Raw genomic sequence first — 17,480 nt, 5'->3', positions numbered from 1 at the left:
ACATAATACTAATGTTTAACTTAAAGTCCCCCTCCGAGACATGGCTTTGACTATACAGGCTGTTACCGGTATATGTGCAGAACTTGCTACCAGAGCGCAGTTTTTAAAATCTGGGGTATAAAACAGGCTCAACCACTTTAAACCCTGTTATAGTTTGGGAGGGTTGGGCTGTTATACTTGGTATTATGTAACCAATCTGCAAATTAGCAAACTTTTTATGTGGTGAAACCAAACAACATATTAAAGGTGGGGTGCCCTAAAACATGATGATCAGGTATTATGACTATACTAGGAGGAAGATTTGTTTTCAAATAAAGTGTACAGAAAGTGTTAAAATTATGTTTTTATGTGGCCACACCCACCAGTTAATTAAGTATGTCTGGTTGTCAGGTTAGCCACACCCACAGTGTTGGGTGAATGGTAAAAGGGGAGGGGATGAGTTTATGATGTCATTAAATCTGTGTTTTTCGATCAGGCCTTTTGACTCAGCTAGGCTTTCAGCTTTCAGGAAGAAACCAAAAATACTCAGGGAAGGCAAATTTGCACATTATAACCACATCCGGTGGTCTATTAGAGAATGTTAACTCTATAGTCACATACAAAACAGAAAAAGTACAAAACTATGGCACCGCCTCTTTAATCATAGCAGCGTAATTGGACACAGGCATTAGAAGGTGTCTGGACTGGAGGAGGACTTTAAGGCTTTGACTCTACGCCCGCTAACCTCTCCATCTCTGCATCTGGCTGATCCACCTGACCACTGTCTCATGTTCGTCTCTACGATTGGCTGATCCGCCTTACCTCCGTCTCTGCTCGCCTCTATGATTGGCTGATCCGCCTGACCTCTGTCTCTGTTCGTCTCTATGATTGGCTGATCCGCTTGACCTCCGTCTCTGTTCGCCTCTATGATGCTGTCTCTCTGCTGGTCCTAGATTGGCTCTAATCGATTATTGACTGTATTGCAAATTCCAGGTCCATTCGCTCTAACCAGGAGCTATATTAGAATGCATTTTTGAGACGCCGCTAACCGACCCAGCTACTAACGGACACTGAGACCGGGATGATGTGTCCGTAAATGCGATGATGATGCTTATTGGTGGTTTGACGATCGATGACCGACCGTCCTGAGTAAACGAACTAACGCTAGCTTTGATGTGATTGGCCCGTGAACAGGAAGCTAGCGGCGGCGGTAAAGCTGGCCCAGTCCACCCAGGCCAATGGCACCCTGAAGGTCCCTAACCACCACCAGCAGCACCCCCACCCCTCCCAGCCCTCAGGCATCCTCCCACAATGGTAATGTTAACGCGGAATCTGAATGAACGTCAAGACAAGGTGGACAAGAAAAGACAGTTCAGGGTTTTAGTAAGGGGATTTTATAAGATATTTGACCAATCTGCGAAGTAAATCGTTACCAAGAAATTTCCTCACCAATGTGTTTCTAAAGGTGTGTAATAATATGTACTAAAAGGTTGAAATTCAACTCCTGGGGGAAACCTCATAAAAAACTGATTTGTGTTTGTATCCGATTAATTTACTATACAGGAAAAAAAATACAAAAAATAAATTTGCTTTAAGTAGCATGTGAGGGGTCAAACTAGGGTTTTTTCTTGATGCTGAATCCATTGCAAGCATTTGTTTTGCACGAAAAACATTCCTTGGGCTAAAATCGGACCCACAAAACGATGGTTTAGTGATGAATCATCACTTTTCACCGTTTTGTGGGGGCCATTTGTAGCCCATGGAATGTTTTTCGTGCAAAACAAATGCTTCCAATGGATTCAGAATCATGAAAAACGCCTAGTTTGACCCCTCACATATTACTTAAAGCAGAATTTCTTTCCTGTATAGTAAAGTTAATGGGCCACAAACACAAATCATTTTTTTTATGAGGGTTTCCCCCAGGAGTTGAATTTCAACCTTTTAGTACATATTATTACACACCTTTAGAAACACATTGGTGAAGAAATTTCTTGGTAACGATTTACTTTGCAGATTTTCTTATGTTCCCCTTACTATTTAGAGGAACAAGCAAATGTATTTGGTACCAATGAAACAAGGCTTACAGCAGCTAATGCAATCGGAAAAATGTCCTGTCAAGTTCTAACAACTTTAAATTACATCAATTGTTATAGTCCATAGTAATCCCTCCTTCAGACAAGCATCAAGTTCTAAAGCTAGATTGACTGTCCCTGAGGTGAAGGGTTTAATAATAATAATAACAATTCAGGATTCCAATTCAAAAGAAGCAAAAATAGCCAATCTACTAGCTCAAAATGTGCCGTGCTGCGACACGTTTTGAGCTATTTTTGCTTCTTTTGTATGACATAGCCTACAAGAATGACAAAGTAGGACGTAACAATATGCAATGTGGCCCCCTGGAGTGAGTGTGGCCCTCTCCATCCTCAAAGTTGCCAACCCCTGCTGTAGGGTCTGTAACTCTGAGTGTTTATACATTTTTCTGTCTGTGGTGCACTGTTAATTTAACTCTGAGAGTGTCTGTGGTGCACTGTTAATTTAACTCTGAGAGTGTCTTTGGTGCACTGTTAATTTAACTCTTGAAGAGTCTACAAGTGGGTCTATTTGGATCGCCTTGTGGTCCCCGAACCCAACGTTGCGAACCGGCACAATAAATATCAACCGGAATGATTAGAGGCTTCTCATTGATTACATTTTTTTTTTTGTTATAGCTCTCCTGACAGAGAGCTTGTGGCAGATTTCCAGTTCATTCTTTTTGTGTCGAGTTTTGGACACTGTTTTGGATGAAGGAAATTAACTATTTTTTCCTCTTTTTACAATTGAGTACCTGAGACGAAAAACAGTCTTAAGTCCATATTTTAAAAATTGATCTGTTAAATTCTTAATGCACTCCCCCCTCATTTTTTTCCTTTTTTTTTTACTTAACTCATATATATTAGGAATTATAAGACATAATACTTATGGAAAGTGGAAAAACAGTATATCTCCAACAGTTTGTGGGACAACGGTATACTTCCGTACAAGCAATATTCAGCAGACAAAAGGGAGCAGATAACATTAAAACAGACCATTGAACAAAATGAGGGGGGAGTGCATTAACAATTTAACAGATTAAAAATTACTAGTTTGTGGTTTACAGTCTGATAAATCAAAAAATATCTATATTCAAAAAATAAATAAAATATGACTTAGACTGTTATTCGTCTCAGGTGCTCGATTGTGGAACCTGATATGTAGTTAAAGGGAGATTCTACAATACGTATATTCAGGTAGTGTGGGGAAAACAATACCTTGTCTCTTCTGTGTATTTCTCCTGCATAACCAAATGCGCTGGGCAATGTGACCACTTGGCTTTACTGTACATAAATAAACGGCCCTTATCTTGTGTGTATATTATCCATCACTACTCGTGTCCCATAGTGACTGTATCCATGCACTCCCAGCATGCACCTCTTCTTTGTATTGTTAGTAGCACTGTTTTGTTCTGTGGTTGTCTTTGTGGTGTCTTTGTCACCATTTCCCCCCCCGTGTTAACGGAGACCCTAATAACAGCAAGATCCCTTTGGCCAAGGGGTTGTCAATAGGCTATAGAGCACAGCAGCCATTGGGCCTCTTTCTTACTTCCTTCACAGGTCTTAAAGGGATCCCTGGCTAATATGACAAATATGCCTTAATACATTATAATTGTCCTCCATAACTACAATGTAAAATTAAAAAACTATTTAAATATTTGATTTCTTCTAGAAATAGCTAATCTTGCACTCAATAGGGGAAATGCCCGTCGCATGTTGATGATGTCATAAAACCATGTGTGATCTATCCCTATGTAGTTTATGGCATGCATGTGAAAATAAAAACTAATACTTTCTATGGTTAAAATGAGTATCAAATCGATATTTTAAATGAGTGTGTTTTTTTCTTTTCTTTTCTTTTTTTTTGCACATGCATGCTATAAATTCCATAGGGATAGACCACATTTTTTTGACATCATCAACTTGCGACGGTCATTTCCCCTATTGAGCGAAAGATTCGCTATTTCTAGAATTAAAATATTTAAGGTGTTTTTAATTTTACATTGTAGTTATAGAGGACAATTATAATGTATTAAGGCATATTTGTCTTATTAGCCAGGGATCCTTTTAAAGGAGTAGTTCATCCCCAAAATGATTTTTTTTTCTATTGATTTACTAATGCCACAGAGGCTTGAGTTCAATCATATTTTTGGGGTTTAGTCGCATTCCTAAGACAAAAATGTGATAACAATGAATTTACCCCCATTGATTCCCGGATGGGGACCCAAATGCATTCGTGTCCCCATCCAGAATCAATGGAGGTAAATTTACTATAATCACATTTTTGTCTTAGGAATGCGACAAATACAAAAAGATATTATAGAGGGTACGCGCATGCATAAAGTGAATGGCAAATCGAGTGGCAAAGTGAGTTTAACGTTGTTTAACGTCGTTTAATGCAATCAGAAAGGACTTTTCTGTTTGGATGTATGGGCTGTCAAGGCCAGAAAGTAGTTTTTTGCCACTCAGTACAGTAGGAGTTCTTGCATAACTTCCTGGTATGATGATGATGTCACGCGCCTATTGAACTCAAGTCTCCAATGGTGTGAGTAATCAATAGAAGAAAAGTAATTTTGGCGGGGAACTACTTCTTTAAGAAATGTACTTATAGAATGTTCAACTTGACCCTGGTTTCCTTTGAGCCGTTGTTTAGTTTAGAATAAACACTGACCCATGAACCCGCTGGTCCCCCCAGGATGACATCATCAGGCGGGGACGGGCACCGCCACGCCCGCTCCCAGACCATGCCCATCATCAGGGCTAAGAACGCCCTGGCAAACCCTAAACTACTGGCCATGATGGAGACAGGTTGGTACACACACACACACACACACACACACACACACACACACACACACACACACACACACACACACACACACACACACACACACACACACCAAATTTGCATGCAGTGCATTGGGACATTACGTGCTGTTATACAGAGATGCTGACAGAACCCTTGCTAAAAAACACAGGACAAAGATCTCTCTTTTGGGGGCCAGGACTCTTCGCCCTCCTGGCCCCCGTACTGTGGAATAAACTCCCTGTCACACTTAAAACAGCAGACTCACTCCCTAGCTTCCAACATGGCCTGAAGACTCACCTCTTCAGAGTTCAGACACCACCTTAGCCCATAGCACTTTAATACCATAGCACTCGCCTACCCTCAATGACCATACTTGAAAGCTAGATGGCATTTTTAGGTTTATATAAAGTTTTTACTGATTGGTCTACCTATGTTATTTTTTTCTAGATTTATATTTCTATGCATTTGATGTATTGATGTATTATTATCTTGCTTATTGTATTGATTATGACCTTGCTTATTGTGAAGCCCCTATCATAGTCCAAGGTGAGGAGCTATCCACCGCAAATTATAGGTGGGAAGCTTTCCACCTCAAGTCAGAAAATAAGTGGAGGCCATCATAGTCAGTCACAGTGAAGTCCTATTCACCGTGACTGACTGGTCCAGGTCGACCAATCAGTGAACGGGGTGAAGAGCCTTATCTGTCTGAAAGTAAAAACAGAGAGATTTGTCGGGACTCGCGGTGGAAAGCTCTTCACCGCGAGGAATGACGTAACGTTGTAGTTTTATGACTCAAAAAGACTACAAAAAAAGAGCGTCTGCCAAATGCCTAAATTGTAAATTGTAATTTTGTGTGTGTGCAGATGGCCAGGTCCCAGAGGGGGACACGCTGAGTCCCACAGACATCGAGGCCAACCTGTCCACAGAGGTGTCCCTCACTGTGTTGGACGTCCTGGGACTGTTCGTCCAACACCACAAGGTCTGAAACTACAGCCCTCATTCAATAGAAATATACAACATCTGAAACTACAGCCCTCATTCAATAGAAATATTCAACATCTGAAACTACAGCACTCATTCAATAGAAATATACAACATCTGAAACTACAGCCCTCATTCAATAGAAATATTCAACATCTGAAACTACAGCACTCATTCAATAGAAATATACAACATCTGAAACTACAGCACTCATTCAACAGAAATATACAACATCTGAAACTACAGCCCTCATTCAATAGAAATATACAACGTCTGAAACTACAGCCCTCATTCAATAGAAATATACAACATCTGAAACTACAGCCCTCATTCAATAGAAATATACAACATCTGAAACTACAGCCCTCATTCAATAGAAATATACAACGTCTGAAACTACAGCCCTCATTCAATAGAAATATACAACATCTGAAACTACAGCACTCATTCAATAGAAATATACAACATCTGAAACTACAGCACTCATTCAATAGAAATATACAACATCTGAAACTACAGCACTCATTCAATAGAAATACACAACATCTGAAACTACAGCACTCATTCAATAGAAATATACAACATCTGAAACTACAGCACTCATTCAATAGAAATATACAACATCTGAAACTACAGCACTCATTCAATAGAAATATACAACATCTGAAACTACAGCACTCATTCAATAGAAATATACAACATCTGAAACTACAGCCCTCATTCAATAGAAATATACAACGTCTGAAACTACAGCCCTCATTCAATAGAAATATACAACATCTGAAACTACAGCCTTCATTCAATAGAAATATACAACATCTGAAACTACAGCCCTCATTCAATAGAAATATACAACGTCTGAAACTACAGCCCTCATTCAATAGAAATATACAACATCTGAAACTACAGCACTCATTCAATAGAAATACACAACATCTGAAACTACAGCACTCATTCAATAGAAATATACAACATCTGAAACTACAGCACTCATTCAATAGAAATATACAACATCTGAAACTACAGCACTCATTCAATAGAAATATACAACATCTGAAACTACAACCCCATTCAATAGAAATACGCTTCCATCTAGGCCTGTCACAATTATTACATAATCGTTTAATCGCAATTATTTGACATAATTGCAGTTATTTGACATAATCGCAAATTATTTGACATAATCGCAATTATTTTGTCATAATAGTCATAATCGTTTTCATGTTGAAAAATGTTTGTGTATTTTCAAACATTTAAAAAAATGGTGTGAGCTTGTAGATCGGCTATTTCCACTATCAGTGTTCTTTTTATAAGTATGAAGTTGTCAAATAGGTCAGAAATGTCATTGTATATTTAGGTTATGTGTCATATCTGCCATATGCATCTTCCTAAGCCTACAAGCCAAACAGAAATGTAATTGTCAACGACAAAAACGCAATTAATTTGTTAATCGCAATCATTTGAGCGATGTACTTCCATGTATTTTCATTCATACAACATATTGTTGCTACCGGGCAGAGACCTATTTTATCCATACACAATCACATACATTTATGTTCTGCCGTTCACTTATTATGTTGTAATACTCTATTGCCACCTGGTGGCAATGGAGTTTTACAGCATCACAGCATTTAAAATATAGCCTTCTGCTGTATGCAATATTTAACCCATTTAGGCCTAGGATTATTGACTGCTTTAACTACTGAAAAATAGCAGATATAAAAGCTCACAGCGCGGCGCTGCGAGCTTGTAGATCTGCTATTTTTGAAAATGTGTGCAAATCTATGTATTTTCAAAGCGAACGTTTGTAACTCAAATGTTGCTTCTGGGTGGTCCCTGGAACTAGATATTTTGAAATGGGGGTCCGTGGCCAAATAAATATCATTTTGGGGTCCTTCACATGAAAAGGTTTGAGCACCACTGACATAGTGGTCTCTCAAGAACAGACTAACTGAGCTCCAGTTAAGTGAAAAGGACCTTTTCTTTGACGATGGCTGGCCAGATTGCTGACATAGAAACATAGGTTTTTTCCAAAAATCTTAGAAGGATTCAAAAGACACTTATAGAATCGGGGTCAAAATTCTAATTTTCACGATTTTTCAAAAATAGCAGATCTACAAGCTCGCAGCGCGGCACTCATAATGTGTTCAGGCCTAAATGGGTTGACCAAAAAGATGTCTATTGGTGTTGTGTTGTCTTCTTCTGTGTGGCCCTCAGAAGCAGCTGTTGCTGGACGACGGCCACAACGTGCTGATGAAGAAGGTGTTGGACACGTACCTGCTCTTCTTCCAGATCAACCAGTCTACCGCCACGCTGCGCCACGTGTTCGCTGCTCTCAGGCTCTTTGTAAATAAGGTAGGGACAGTTTCCTTCGGCCAAATGTGGATGGCATGTTTGATATTTATGTTGGATAAATATCACAAGTTAAAGGTGTATTCAGTGATAATGAAAGTGGCTGGGGGTCATCTTGTCCTTTACTGGCCTTACAGCGTGGACATGTTTAGTTTTTTATAGATTTTTTACACCATTATAATGTTCTCGTTTTGATCATTAGACCCAATCACTGAATATCGCTAGGCCTACGTCTCCAGCTTCAGGATATGTATGATACTGATTTACTACGAGACTGTGGCATTTTATGAGTTCAGTAGTTTACAATCTAGGCATTTAGCAGACGTTCTTAATTCAGAGCAACTGTGGTTCTCAAAACCTTTATTTTGACCATCATAACTAAACATCATAACATAACTACGGCCATACTCTAACCTGATTGGTCAAGGACTGGCTGGCCACCTCTGAAAACCGAATCTAGCTATGCTCGTAACACTAGGCCATGGTGGAAGTCCTTATATGGTCAGCACATATTCTACTGAGGAGAATGAATGGAAAATGTACCAATTATATTTTTATTTGAATGAAATACAATCACTGAATATACCTTTAAGTCCTTTTTTTTCTTCTTTTCTTTACAAATCTCTTTATTAGTTTTTTTGCAGAAAATAAAAGCATCAAAAATTGAAAGTGACATAAATGTAAACTACACTTTTTTTTTAACAATCATCAAAAAATGTTGAGTGAACAAACAGGACATAGAAACATGGGGGGGGGGGGATTCTCTGCTTTGGTTAGTTATTGAGTTTGTTTGCAATCGTAAGAGTGCCAATATAATTCAACAAGGGCTGCCAAAGGACTCCAAGGAACCTCTGTGAGGGAGAACCTAAGTCTCTCAAGTTTGTACAGGATTTGACAGGATTTATGTTGGTTGAAATCAGGTGATATTCTAGTCCAGATAAATATCATAACTAGTTAGATATGTCCCAGGATATAACCTTATATGCTCATATTTCAACTAACATTACAAACAATAACAATAATCCTGTCAAACAAAAAACTCCATATGACGTCCTGGTAATGACGTCAAGATCATCCCCATATGCGCTGTGATCTGGCCCCAATCGAGACGTCACTGATCGGTCCAGGTCCTGACGTGCTTGCTGGGACGGTCGCAACAAAGCTGCATCGTGATTCCAAAGGCCGTTGTCCTCATGTCTCCTCTGTGTCTTGTCTCGTCCCCGGTCAGTTCCCCAGTGCATTCTTCCAGGGTAAGGCAGACCTGTGTGGCTGTCTGTGCTACGAGATCCTCAAGTGCTGCAACCACCGCTCCAGCTCCACGCAGACCGAAGCCGCCGCCTTGCTCTACTTCTTCATGAGGAAGAACTTTGAGTTCACCAAGGGCAAGTCCATAGTTCGCTCACACCTCCAGGTCAGTTGGATCACAGTGCGTGTGTGCGTGCGCGTGTATAACGCATTGAGAAAGAGATGTGTAGCTTACAGTATATTAGATCATATCGTCGTTGTCGTGTGGAAACCTCGTATCTCCACGTTTCAAATGTGTACGTTCTTTCGCAAAGTAAAGCCCTGCTTCATCGTACAAGGCTTTCGCACAAAAGTAGTGAAAACGGCAGATCCACAACCACACAGCGCCTCGTGGTGCGAGGCGTTGTGTGCTTGTAGATCGTCTGTTTTCACTAGTTTTAATCAATTTTAAAATGATAACTGCAAAACGGACGGTTTTGGACTTACAAGGTTTTCACCCGACAACGACGATATGTTTTACTATATGTATATACTATTGGTTCTGATCAACTACTTCGAGGTGAAGTGCCGAATAGAACGAATGCCTCTACCAAGCACTCGTTCACCGTTGCCTTTGTTATAGTTGTGGTGTCAACTCTGCCCTTTACAGTTGTCTCCATTTGATTGGGGCCTCAACTTGTTTTTGTTGCATTCTCTGTCATTATATGTAGGGATGGAGCTCGAAACAAGGGTCCGCTACAAACTCGATAACAAATGTATTGATTACCAGGTATCAATTAGCTTTGGGCTTATCAAGCTTGTTATCATGATGTCATGTTTAAACAATCAAGACAAGAGGCGACCAATAAATGATTACAGTACTATTCATAATATAAAGCCATTTAACACTTATTGTATACTCCTTTAAGTGATATTTAATGATAATATTTGTTACTTTTGTCAATTCACTAGTTTGCAAATCCCGCCCCATTCTGCCCTGTTACTATGATGGGACATTTGACCCTGGGCAGATTGTTTTTATAGTGGCAGTGAATGGGATTTTTTTATGTTTTCATAGCCTCATTACAGCTATATAAAGTACCAAAGGAAAAGCATCTAGGTGATATTAATAAAAAGGGAAGACAAAGGTACAGTAGTTACATTGCAAAACAGGGGGTTTCCCCGAAAATATATGTTTTAATTTGTTTAATCCCAGTGGGACAGAATCACTATTGCAGATTCTTTTATAGTGGAAGTGGATGGGATTTTTTTTTCCTTCATAGCCTCATTACAGCTATATAAAGTACCAAAAAAAACACATCTACGTGATATTAATAAAAAGGGAAGAAAAAGGTACAGTAATTACATAGCAACACAGTAATTTCCCCCCGAAAATATATGTTTTAATTAGTTTAATCCTCTGGATCAGAGAGAGAATAGAAATAGAAAAAGAAATCGCATTGCATCTTGGGTAGGAAGAGGACAGGCTGATTATAGTTCTCCTCACATAATAGGCTGGCTTTTCGTAATTCTGCCCATTTAAATTATATGTACCCAATCGTGACTCTTAGACCATTGATAAGGTCTATGTGAACTAGTTTGTTGAAGCTTATTCGTTATGATGAGCGAGATCGCTTGCCGTCGCTATCACCTCCCGCGGCCGTACCGGGCGAACTCCGTGTCGCGCAGTGTGGACAGTTCTTGAAAGACACATTCAACATTCTCCACTGCACAAACTCCACCCCCGATAGCAAAAAGTGAATGGTTTTTTCTGGTTGGCCAGTCAGGGAGTCTCAGGGACCAATCAGAAGGCTGACAAACGGTGAATTGTCATCTTCATAGACAACTGGCCAATAAAAAAAAGATACCAGTTCTGTTCAGAATTTGTCGTCTCACACCTTTCCACAAAATATTAGAAAACGCTCAATAGTGGGCTCGATAAAAGCCCGGCTCAATAAGCAGGATCGATAAGGTGCTCATTATCAATGAAAATTAACGAGCTCCATCCCTACTTATGTGTGACTTGTAGGTGATCAAGGCAGTGAGCCAGCTGATAGCAGACGCTGGTATCGGGGGCTCGCGCTTCCAGCAGTCCCTGGCCATCATCAACAACTTTGCAAACGGAGATGCACCACTCAGGGTAAATAAAGCACATGAACACATCTCTCCATCTCTCCACTGATAGCTTCACATCATAAATACAGTACAGAAGGGGTCTTCAACAGGGGGTCCGGGACCCCCAGGGGGTCCTCAGAGTTACTACGGGGGGGCTTCCAAATGTGATAGGATAATTCTTTAAAATTAACAACTTGAACCCTTGCATCCTTATTCCGAGGAGAACTTTAGCCAAAAATAGCAGATCTACAAGCTCTCAGCGCCTCGCTCTGTAGATCGGCTATTTTTGGCAAATAGGTTTGGTGTAGAGGTAAAAAAGAGCAGACCAAGTACAGAGTGAAAGCTCAAGTTTACAAAATGCCATCGATTTAAGTGGTTAAATGTCTGAAAAATACATTAACATGAATCCAACATACATACATACTGTAGACAGATGACAGTGCTGTCAAACAAGTCCATGAATCAATCTATGAAATCGATGAAAATCTGCATCACACATTTATACAAAATGTAGTGGGGGTCCCTGCTTTATCTCTCTCTCAGCTAAGGGGTCCTTGGCCTGAAAACGCTTAAGACCCCTGCAGTACAGTACAGCGATGGTTCTCAAAAGTTTTTTTTGTGTCAAGGACATCCAAATTGATTTATATTTGACCACGGACCTCCATCTGATTATTTTTTGTGTGCCAAGGATCCCCAGAAGAGAAGATTTGTGTAAAAAAATCTATTTTAAGAACATTATTACGAAAATCGAAAATAGCAGATGTACAAGTTGTATATCTGCAATTCTTTTTATAGCATATGTTTTAAATATGGATAAAAGGGTTCAAATGATTGTGATGCTACATTCACTACTTTTGCTGGGGCGTTCCTTGGGTTATTTGGGGAGAGGGGGGCCCCTCCCAAAGGACCCCTGGTGTCCCCGGACCTTCACTTTGAGAACCAATGCAGTACAATAGTACCAATGCAGTACTTCTGCCATATTACGTAAACACATATGGTTACCTGACTAAACGTACTTAGATTACTTTCCACTAAGGCTGGGTAATATATCGAAAATGTACCTTCATGGAGGTATCAACATGCGAGGTATCCATTCCGACAAAGGCGGCTTGAAATGAGTTATTGGTGTGTGTGTCAAATTAATTAACAGACACACTATGCATGCACGTAGCAAAACAAGCAGTCCATCTGTAATCAGGTGTGGTTATTTCAATAAAACCATTATTGGAAAATGGAAATAAGGCATTTCATTTCTTTATTCTATGTCTGCTTTGCAGTGTGCATGCATGGTATGCTATTCATTATCTGGGTTAGGCAGGCAGTGGACCTAAAGCAGAAAAACTATATAATGCAATTGTTTTGTACTAATACCGTGAGTAATATCGATAATCGAGGTATGCGACAACGTTATCGAATATCGAAGGTTTTCCTAATATCGCCCAGCCTTACTTTCCACCATCAGCTCAAGTAGGGGTGGGAGATATGGAAAAATACAATATCAAGATATTTTCCCAAGCTACACAATTTTATCACAACAACTTTTTCATGTTGGTTTTTATGGTTATTTTTCAAGTTACTTGACAAAAACTAGACTCTCTGGGTTCCTTTCGGGAGGTCTAAATTGAACTTTACAAGTATGTAACTCTGACAGTATACAAACGAAACCAAATGGACACTTACGGGTCCATTTGGTTTCATTTGTATACTGTCAAAGTTAAGTGGAGACCTTGACATTTTAAAGTTTAAAGGCTGATGATTTTGACCAAAATGCAGGTTTAATTGAATTCTGCAATGAATCTCTGTATTAACGATTAAACAGGATCTTTTACAAGGCTCTCTCAATTGTATCACAATATATACGATACCTCTGAAAAGGCATATCGTGGAGACATTGTATCGTGGAGACATTGTATCGTGGAGACATTGTATCGTGGAGACATTGTATCGTCTCAACGATAATTATCACCATATCGCCCACCCCTAAGCTCAAGGCGACTCCTTTTCCCCCTCCGTCACTTCCAGAACACGCCGTTCCCGGCGGAGGTGAAGGACCTGACCAAGCGGATCCGGACGGTGCTGATGGCCACGGCTCAGATGAAGGAGCACGAGAAGGACCCGGAGATGCTGGTGGACCTGCAGTACAGCCTGGCTAACAGCTACGCCAGCACGCCCGAGCTGCGCCGCACCTGGCTGGAGAGCATGGCCAAGGTGCACGTCCGCAACGGAGACCTGTCCGAGGTACCTATACCGCTTCCTTTTTGGGATGAAAGTTTTTCAGAAAACAGAAAAAAACTGATAAGAAAAATTATATGATATTTCTTAATCATTTCACCCAAAAAATGTATAACAATATATCGTCACTGTCGGGCAGAAACCTCGTATCTCCAAGTTTCAAGTTTGTACGTTTTTTCACCAAGTAAAGCCCTGCTTCATCATTCAAGGCTGTCGCACAAAAGTAGTGAAAACAGCCAATCAACAAGCACACAACGCCTCACGGTGCGAGGCGTTGTGTGCTTGTAGATCTGCTATTTTCACTAGTTTAGTTCATTTTTAAAACGATAAATACAAAACGAACGGTCTTGGACATACAAGTTTTCCACCCGACAACGACGATATGTTATAAATAACACTGTCTGTCAGTTATGTAACATAAGAGCATTACATGACTTATATTTGATAAACCTGACAAATGATTCGTGGAGTAACTTGACTTAGGTCATTCTTATGGCCTAAGTCACCAGATCAATGTGACTTAGGCCTATTATTTTAAGAAGATGAAGGCTTGATACTATAATGTCACAATTTAACCAGCACGTCCTAATTTGGCGAGTTCATCATTTCTTAAAAAAAGATGATCCAATCTACAACGCTGTAAGCTCCAATTGTCCAAAGTGAGCTTTGTGTTCTGTGCATATACTGTACTTTGTCAAAGCCTGAACAGTCAGAGATGTGTGTTTGACTCTGATCTGAGAAAGACGGAAGTGGAAACGTCAGTCACCCCTGCAAAATAAAGAACATTCAAGAACAGTGGAGTGCTCCAGTATATTTTAGGCTAGTCTCTCCTGAAGTGCCCAGGACAGGTATTATTCTCTCTGATGCAAGTTTTCCCTGTTGAGCACCGAGGAGCCCTTCTACCTTCTGCTGGCTGAAGCGCACAGACTTCACTCTTTACCCAGTCAGAGATACATGTGTGTTTGTGTGTCTCTCTGCTGCAGGCTGCCATGTGTTACATCCACATATCTGCCCTGATCGCTGAGTCCCTGAAGAGGAGAGGTAAATACACACATTCTGACCGATGCTTTCATGCTGTGCAACTGTTGTGTGTGTGTGTGTGTGTGTGTGTGTGTGTGTGTGTGTGTGTGTGTGTGTGTGTGTGTGTGTGTGTGTGTGTGTGTGTGTGTGTGTGTGTGTGTGTGTGTGTGTGTGTGTGTGTGTGTGTGTGCATGCATGGGTGCGTGCGTGGGTGCCTGTTGCTGCTGTGGAGTTGCTGTGGAACATGCAGACTTGCGTAGGCGCACCAAACCTCTAACCTTCAGAAAGTGCTGGTGCAGACATTCATCCTCTCTGTCAAAACTAATGCTGGGTTTGAGATTATGTGCATGTTCAAGTTTAGTTGAGCTGAGTGCATCACATGCCATGTTGTGTTCATCTGTGTGGTGTGGTGTGCGTGCGTAAAGATAGCATACTGTAGACCGACAGACAGATCCACATGTCATAGCAGCACCGCAGTAGGCAAGAGTAGAGATACAACTAATATTCAGGAATAAATAACACAAAAAAGTAGTTAGATACAATAACTAACTTAACCTACTTGCACGGCACTGTGTGGTAGAGAGCAGCAGAGTTAAATGTTGAAATGCTCAAGCGTTACATGTGAGGAGTGGGAGTGGAATCTCACTAGACCCAACTGACTCTCCATTTAAAGGAGTAGTTCACCCCCAAAATATCTTTTTTCCTATCAATTACTCACCTCATGGAGACTTGAGTTAATTAATATTTTTGGGTTTTTGTCGCATTCCTAAGACAATGATTTGATTATACAAAATGTACCCCCATTGATTCCGGATGGAGACCCAAATGCATTTGGTTCTCCATCCAGAACCAATGGGCATACAAAGAGTCTCCTCAAATCATTGGCTTAGGAATGTAACAAAAACTAAAAAATTATATTGAACTCAAGGGGTGAGTAATCGCTAGAAAAAAGTAATTTGGGGGTTGAACTACTCCTTTAAGCCCCATCCTTTTCCATTAGCGTTTTCATTACCTTCATAGTATATAAACAGAGGTTGACATCTATACGTTTGCCATGGTATCGTACATGGGTCCCTGCATTTGCAATTCTGTCTGCTTGTGTGTGTGTGCATGCATCACCTGGCGTGTAGACAAGAAGCATGTGTCTACCTCTGTCTCTTCACACGTATAGCTCACATCCTTTATGTCATATCGACGTTGTCGGGAGGAAACCTCGTATCTCCAAGTTTCAAATGTGTACGTTCTTTTGCAAAGTAAAGCCCTGCTTCATCATACAAGGCCGTCGCACAAAAGTAGTGAAAACAGCAGATCTACAAGCACACAACGCCTCGCGGTGCGAGGCGTTGTGTGCTTGTAGATCGGTTGTTTTCACTAGTTTAAATCTTTTTGTAAATGATAAATGCAAAACGAACGGTTTTGGATATACAAGGTTTCCACCCGACAATGACGATATGCAACGTGGCTGTACTGTACTGTATGTGTCAGAATGGCCGGCATAGCATGCCTATTATTGCACAGCTTTTTGTGGCTAAGCCTGCTGCTGACGGTCGTCTTGTCCAAGAGCGAACGCAAAACAACGAGTGGACGTACGTAAAAAAACTGTGTCACCTGCTCCTCCCTTCCCACCTAAACAGGCTATTGGCGAGCTGACAAGGCCAGGATGTCCCGTGTGTCCCCAGAGGAGAGTCCTGTGTTTAACTGTAGCTCCTTACTAACTACCACTACCCCCCGAGACCAAGACAGTGAGTGTGCCGGCCGGCCGGGGGCCAAGCTGGGGAGCTGGGGAGGTTGGGGGAGGATTTGTGGAGACAAACGGAGGTGGGACGGAGGCGACCTAGCTTTTGCCAACAGGTCTGAGACATTTTTTAACTCGAATATTTGCTTCTGTGATCTCTGGAACAACATGTTTTGGCCAAATACATATCATTTTGGGGGTCCTTGACATGACAGAGTTTGGGAACCACTGATAAAGGCCCGCTTCTACAAAATGTCTTCTAAATCATAACAGTTTTCTGAAATAAATGAGGTTGCTACAGTATATCGGCGGTTCTCAAACCCCCTGTATTTGGCCATGGACCCCCATCTCAAAATATGTTGTTCCAGGGACCCCCACCCAGAAGCAAATATTTGAGTTAAGAATGTTCACTCTAAATTTGGGTCTTAGCCAGATGCAGATTGATTAAGGCCTCAGACCCATTGGCAAACGCCAGGTGGCGGGACGGAGGGCAACAGACCTCAGGGGCTTTGGGGGCCATCAGCGTCACCATCAGTGTCAGAGCAAAACATGAACTTCTTTCACAGTATCGTCGGCGTTCTAAGTGCGCAGTAAGGATCGACGACCACTGCCATCCCATGTCTTGATGACTTTGATATCTTTGACATTTGACAGGGTTATCATGGTCACCTCGCCTGCTGTTGTCTGTCTTTCAATGTTCACTATTTCTGTTCCTCACTGGATATCGGTCTCTCTGTGTCACTGGGTTATGATGTTGAGCACACTTTGGTGTTAAAGAGGGTGTAAGTGATGTTTTTGTTAGTTCAAGTTAAAGCTCTATATTTTGATTAGTAATCACTGCTATAGATTGTTGTTCAGTAACAGGCATATCCAACTTTTTTAGTATGTAGAAGATTTTCAGTTCAGGATAACAATTATCAGGCGGATGAACTCTACATAGATAGAACATTGTCTCCATTTCCAT

General features: G+C 40.8%; 1 protein-coding gene across 1 annotated transcript in view; it reads left to right on the top strand.

Annotated features, from left to right (window-relative positions):
- Positions 1 to 17,480, top strand: part of dock10 (dedicator of cytokinesis 10) — a gene marked incomplete at its 5' end in the record, with an annotated part of 161,514 nt that overhangs the window by 121,948 nt on the left and 22,086 nt on the right. Inside the window, 9 exons of the mRNA XM_080731698.1 lie at positions 1,174 to 1,293; positions 4,744 to 4,856; positions 5,721 to 5,836; positions 8,056 to 8,193; positions 9,419 to 9,601; positions 11,444 to 11,554; positions 13,552 to 13,767; positions 14,745 to 14,802; positions 16,416 to 16,523. Of these exons, the coding sequence (XP_080587824.1) occupies positions 1,174 to 1,293; positions 4,744 to 4,856; positions 5,721 to 5,836; positions 8,056 to 8,193; positions 9,419 to 9,601; positions 11,444 to 11,554; positions 13,552 to 13,767; positions 14,745 to 14,802; positions 16,416 to 16,523 (1,163 nt within the window). The remainder of the gene's footprint in view (positions 1 to 1,173; positions 1,294 to 4,743; positions 4,857 to 5,720; positions 5,837 to 8,055; positions 8,194 to 9,418; positions 9,602 to 11,443; positions 11,555 to 13,551; positions 13,768 to 14,744; positions 14,803 to 16,415; positions 16,524 to 17,480) is intronic.

Source organism: Nannobrachium achirus (assembly GCF_963921795.1).
Source record: "Nannobrachium achirus genome assembly, chromosome: 8".
NCBI classification, from domain to species: domain Eukaryota; kingdom Metazoa; phylum Chordata; class Actinopteri; order Myctophiformes; family Myctophidae; genus Nannobrachium; species Nannobrachium achirus.
The sequence above is the reverse complement of the archived record's forward strand: the minus strand, read 5'-3'. Positions and strand labels throughout refer to the sequence as shown.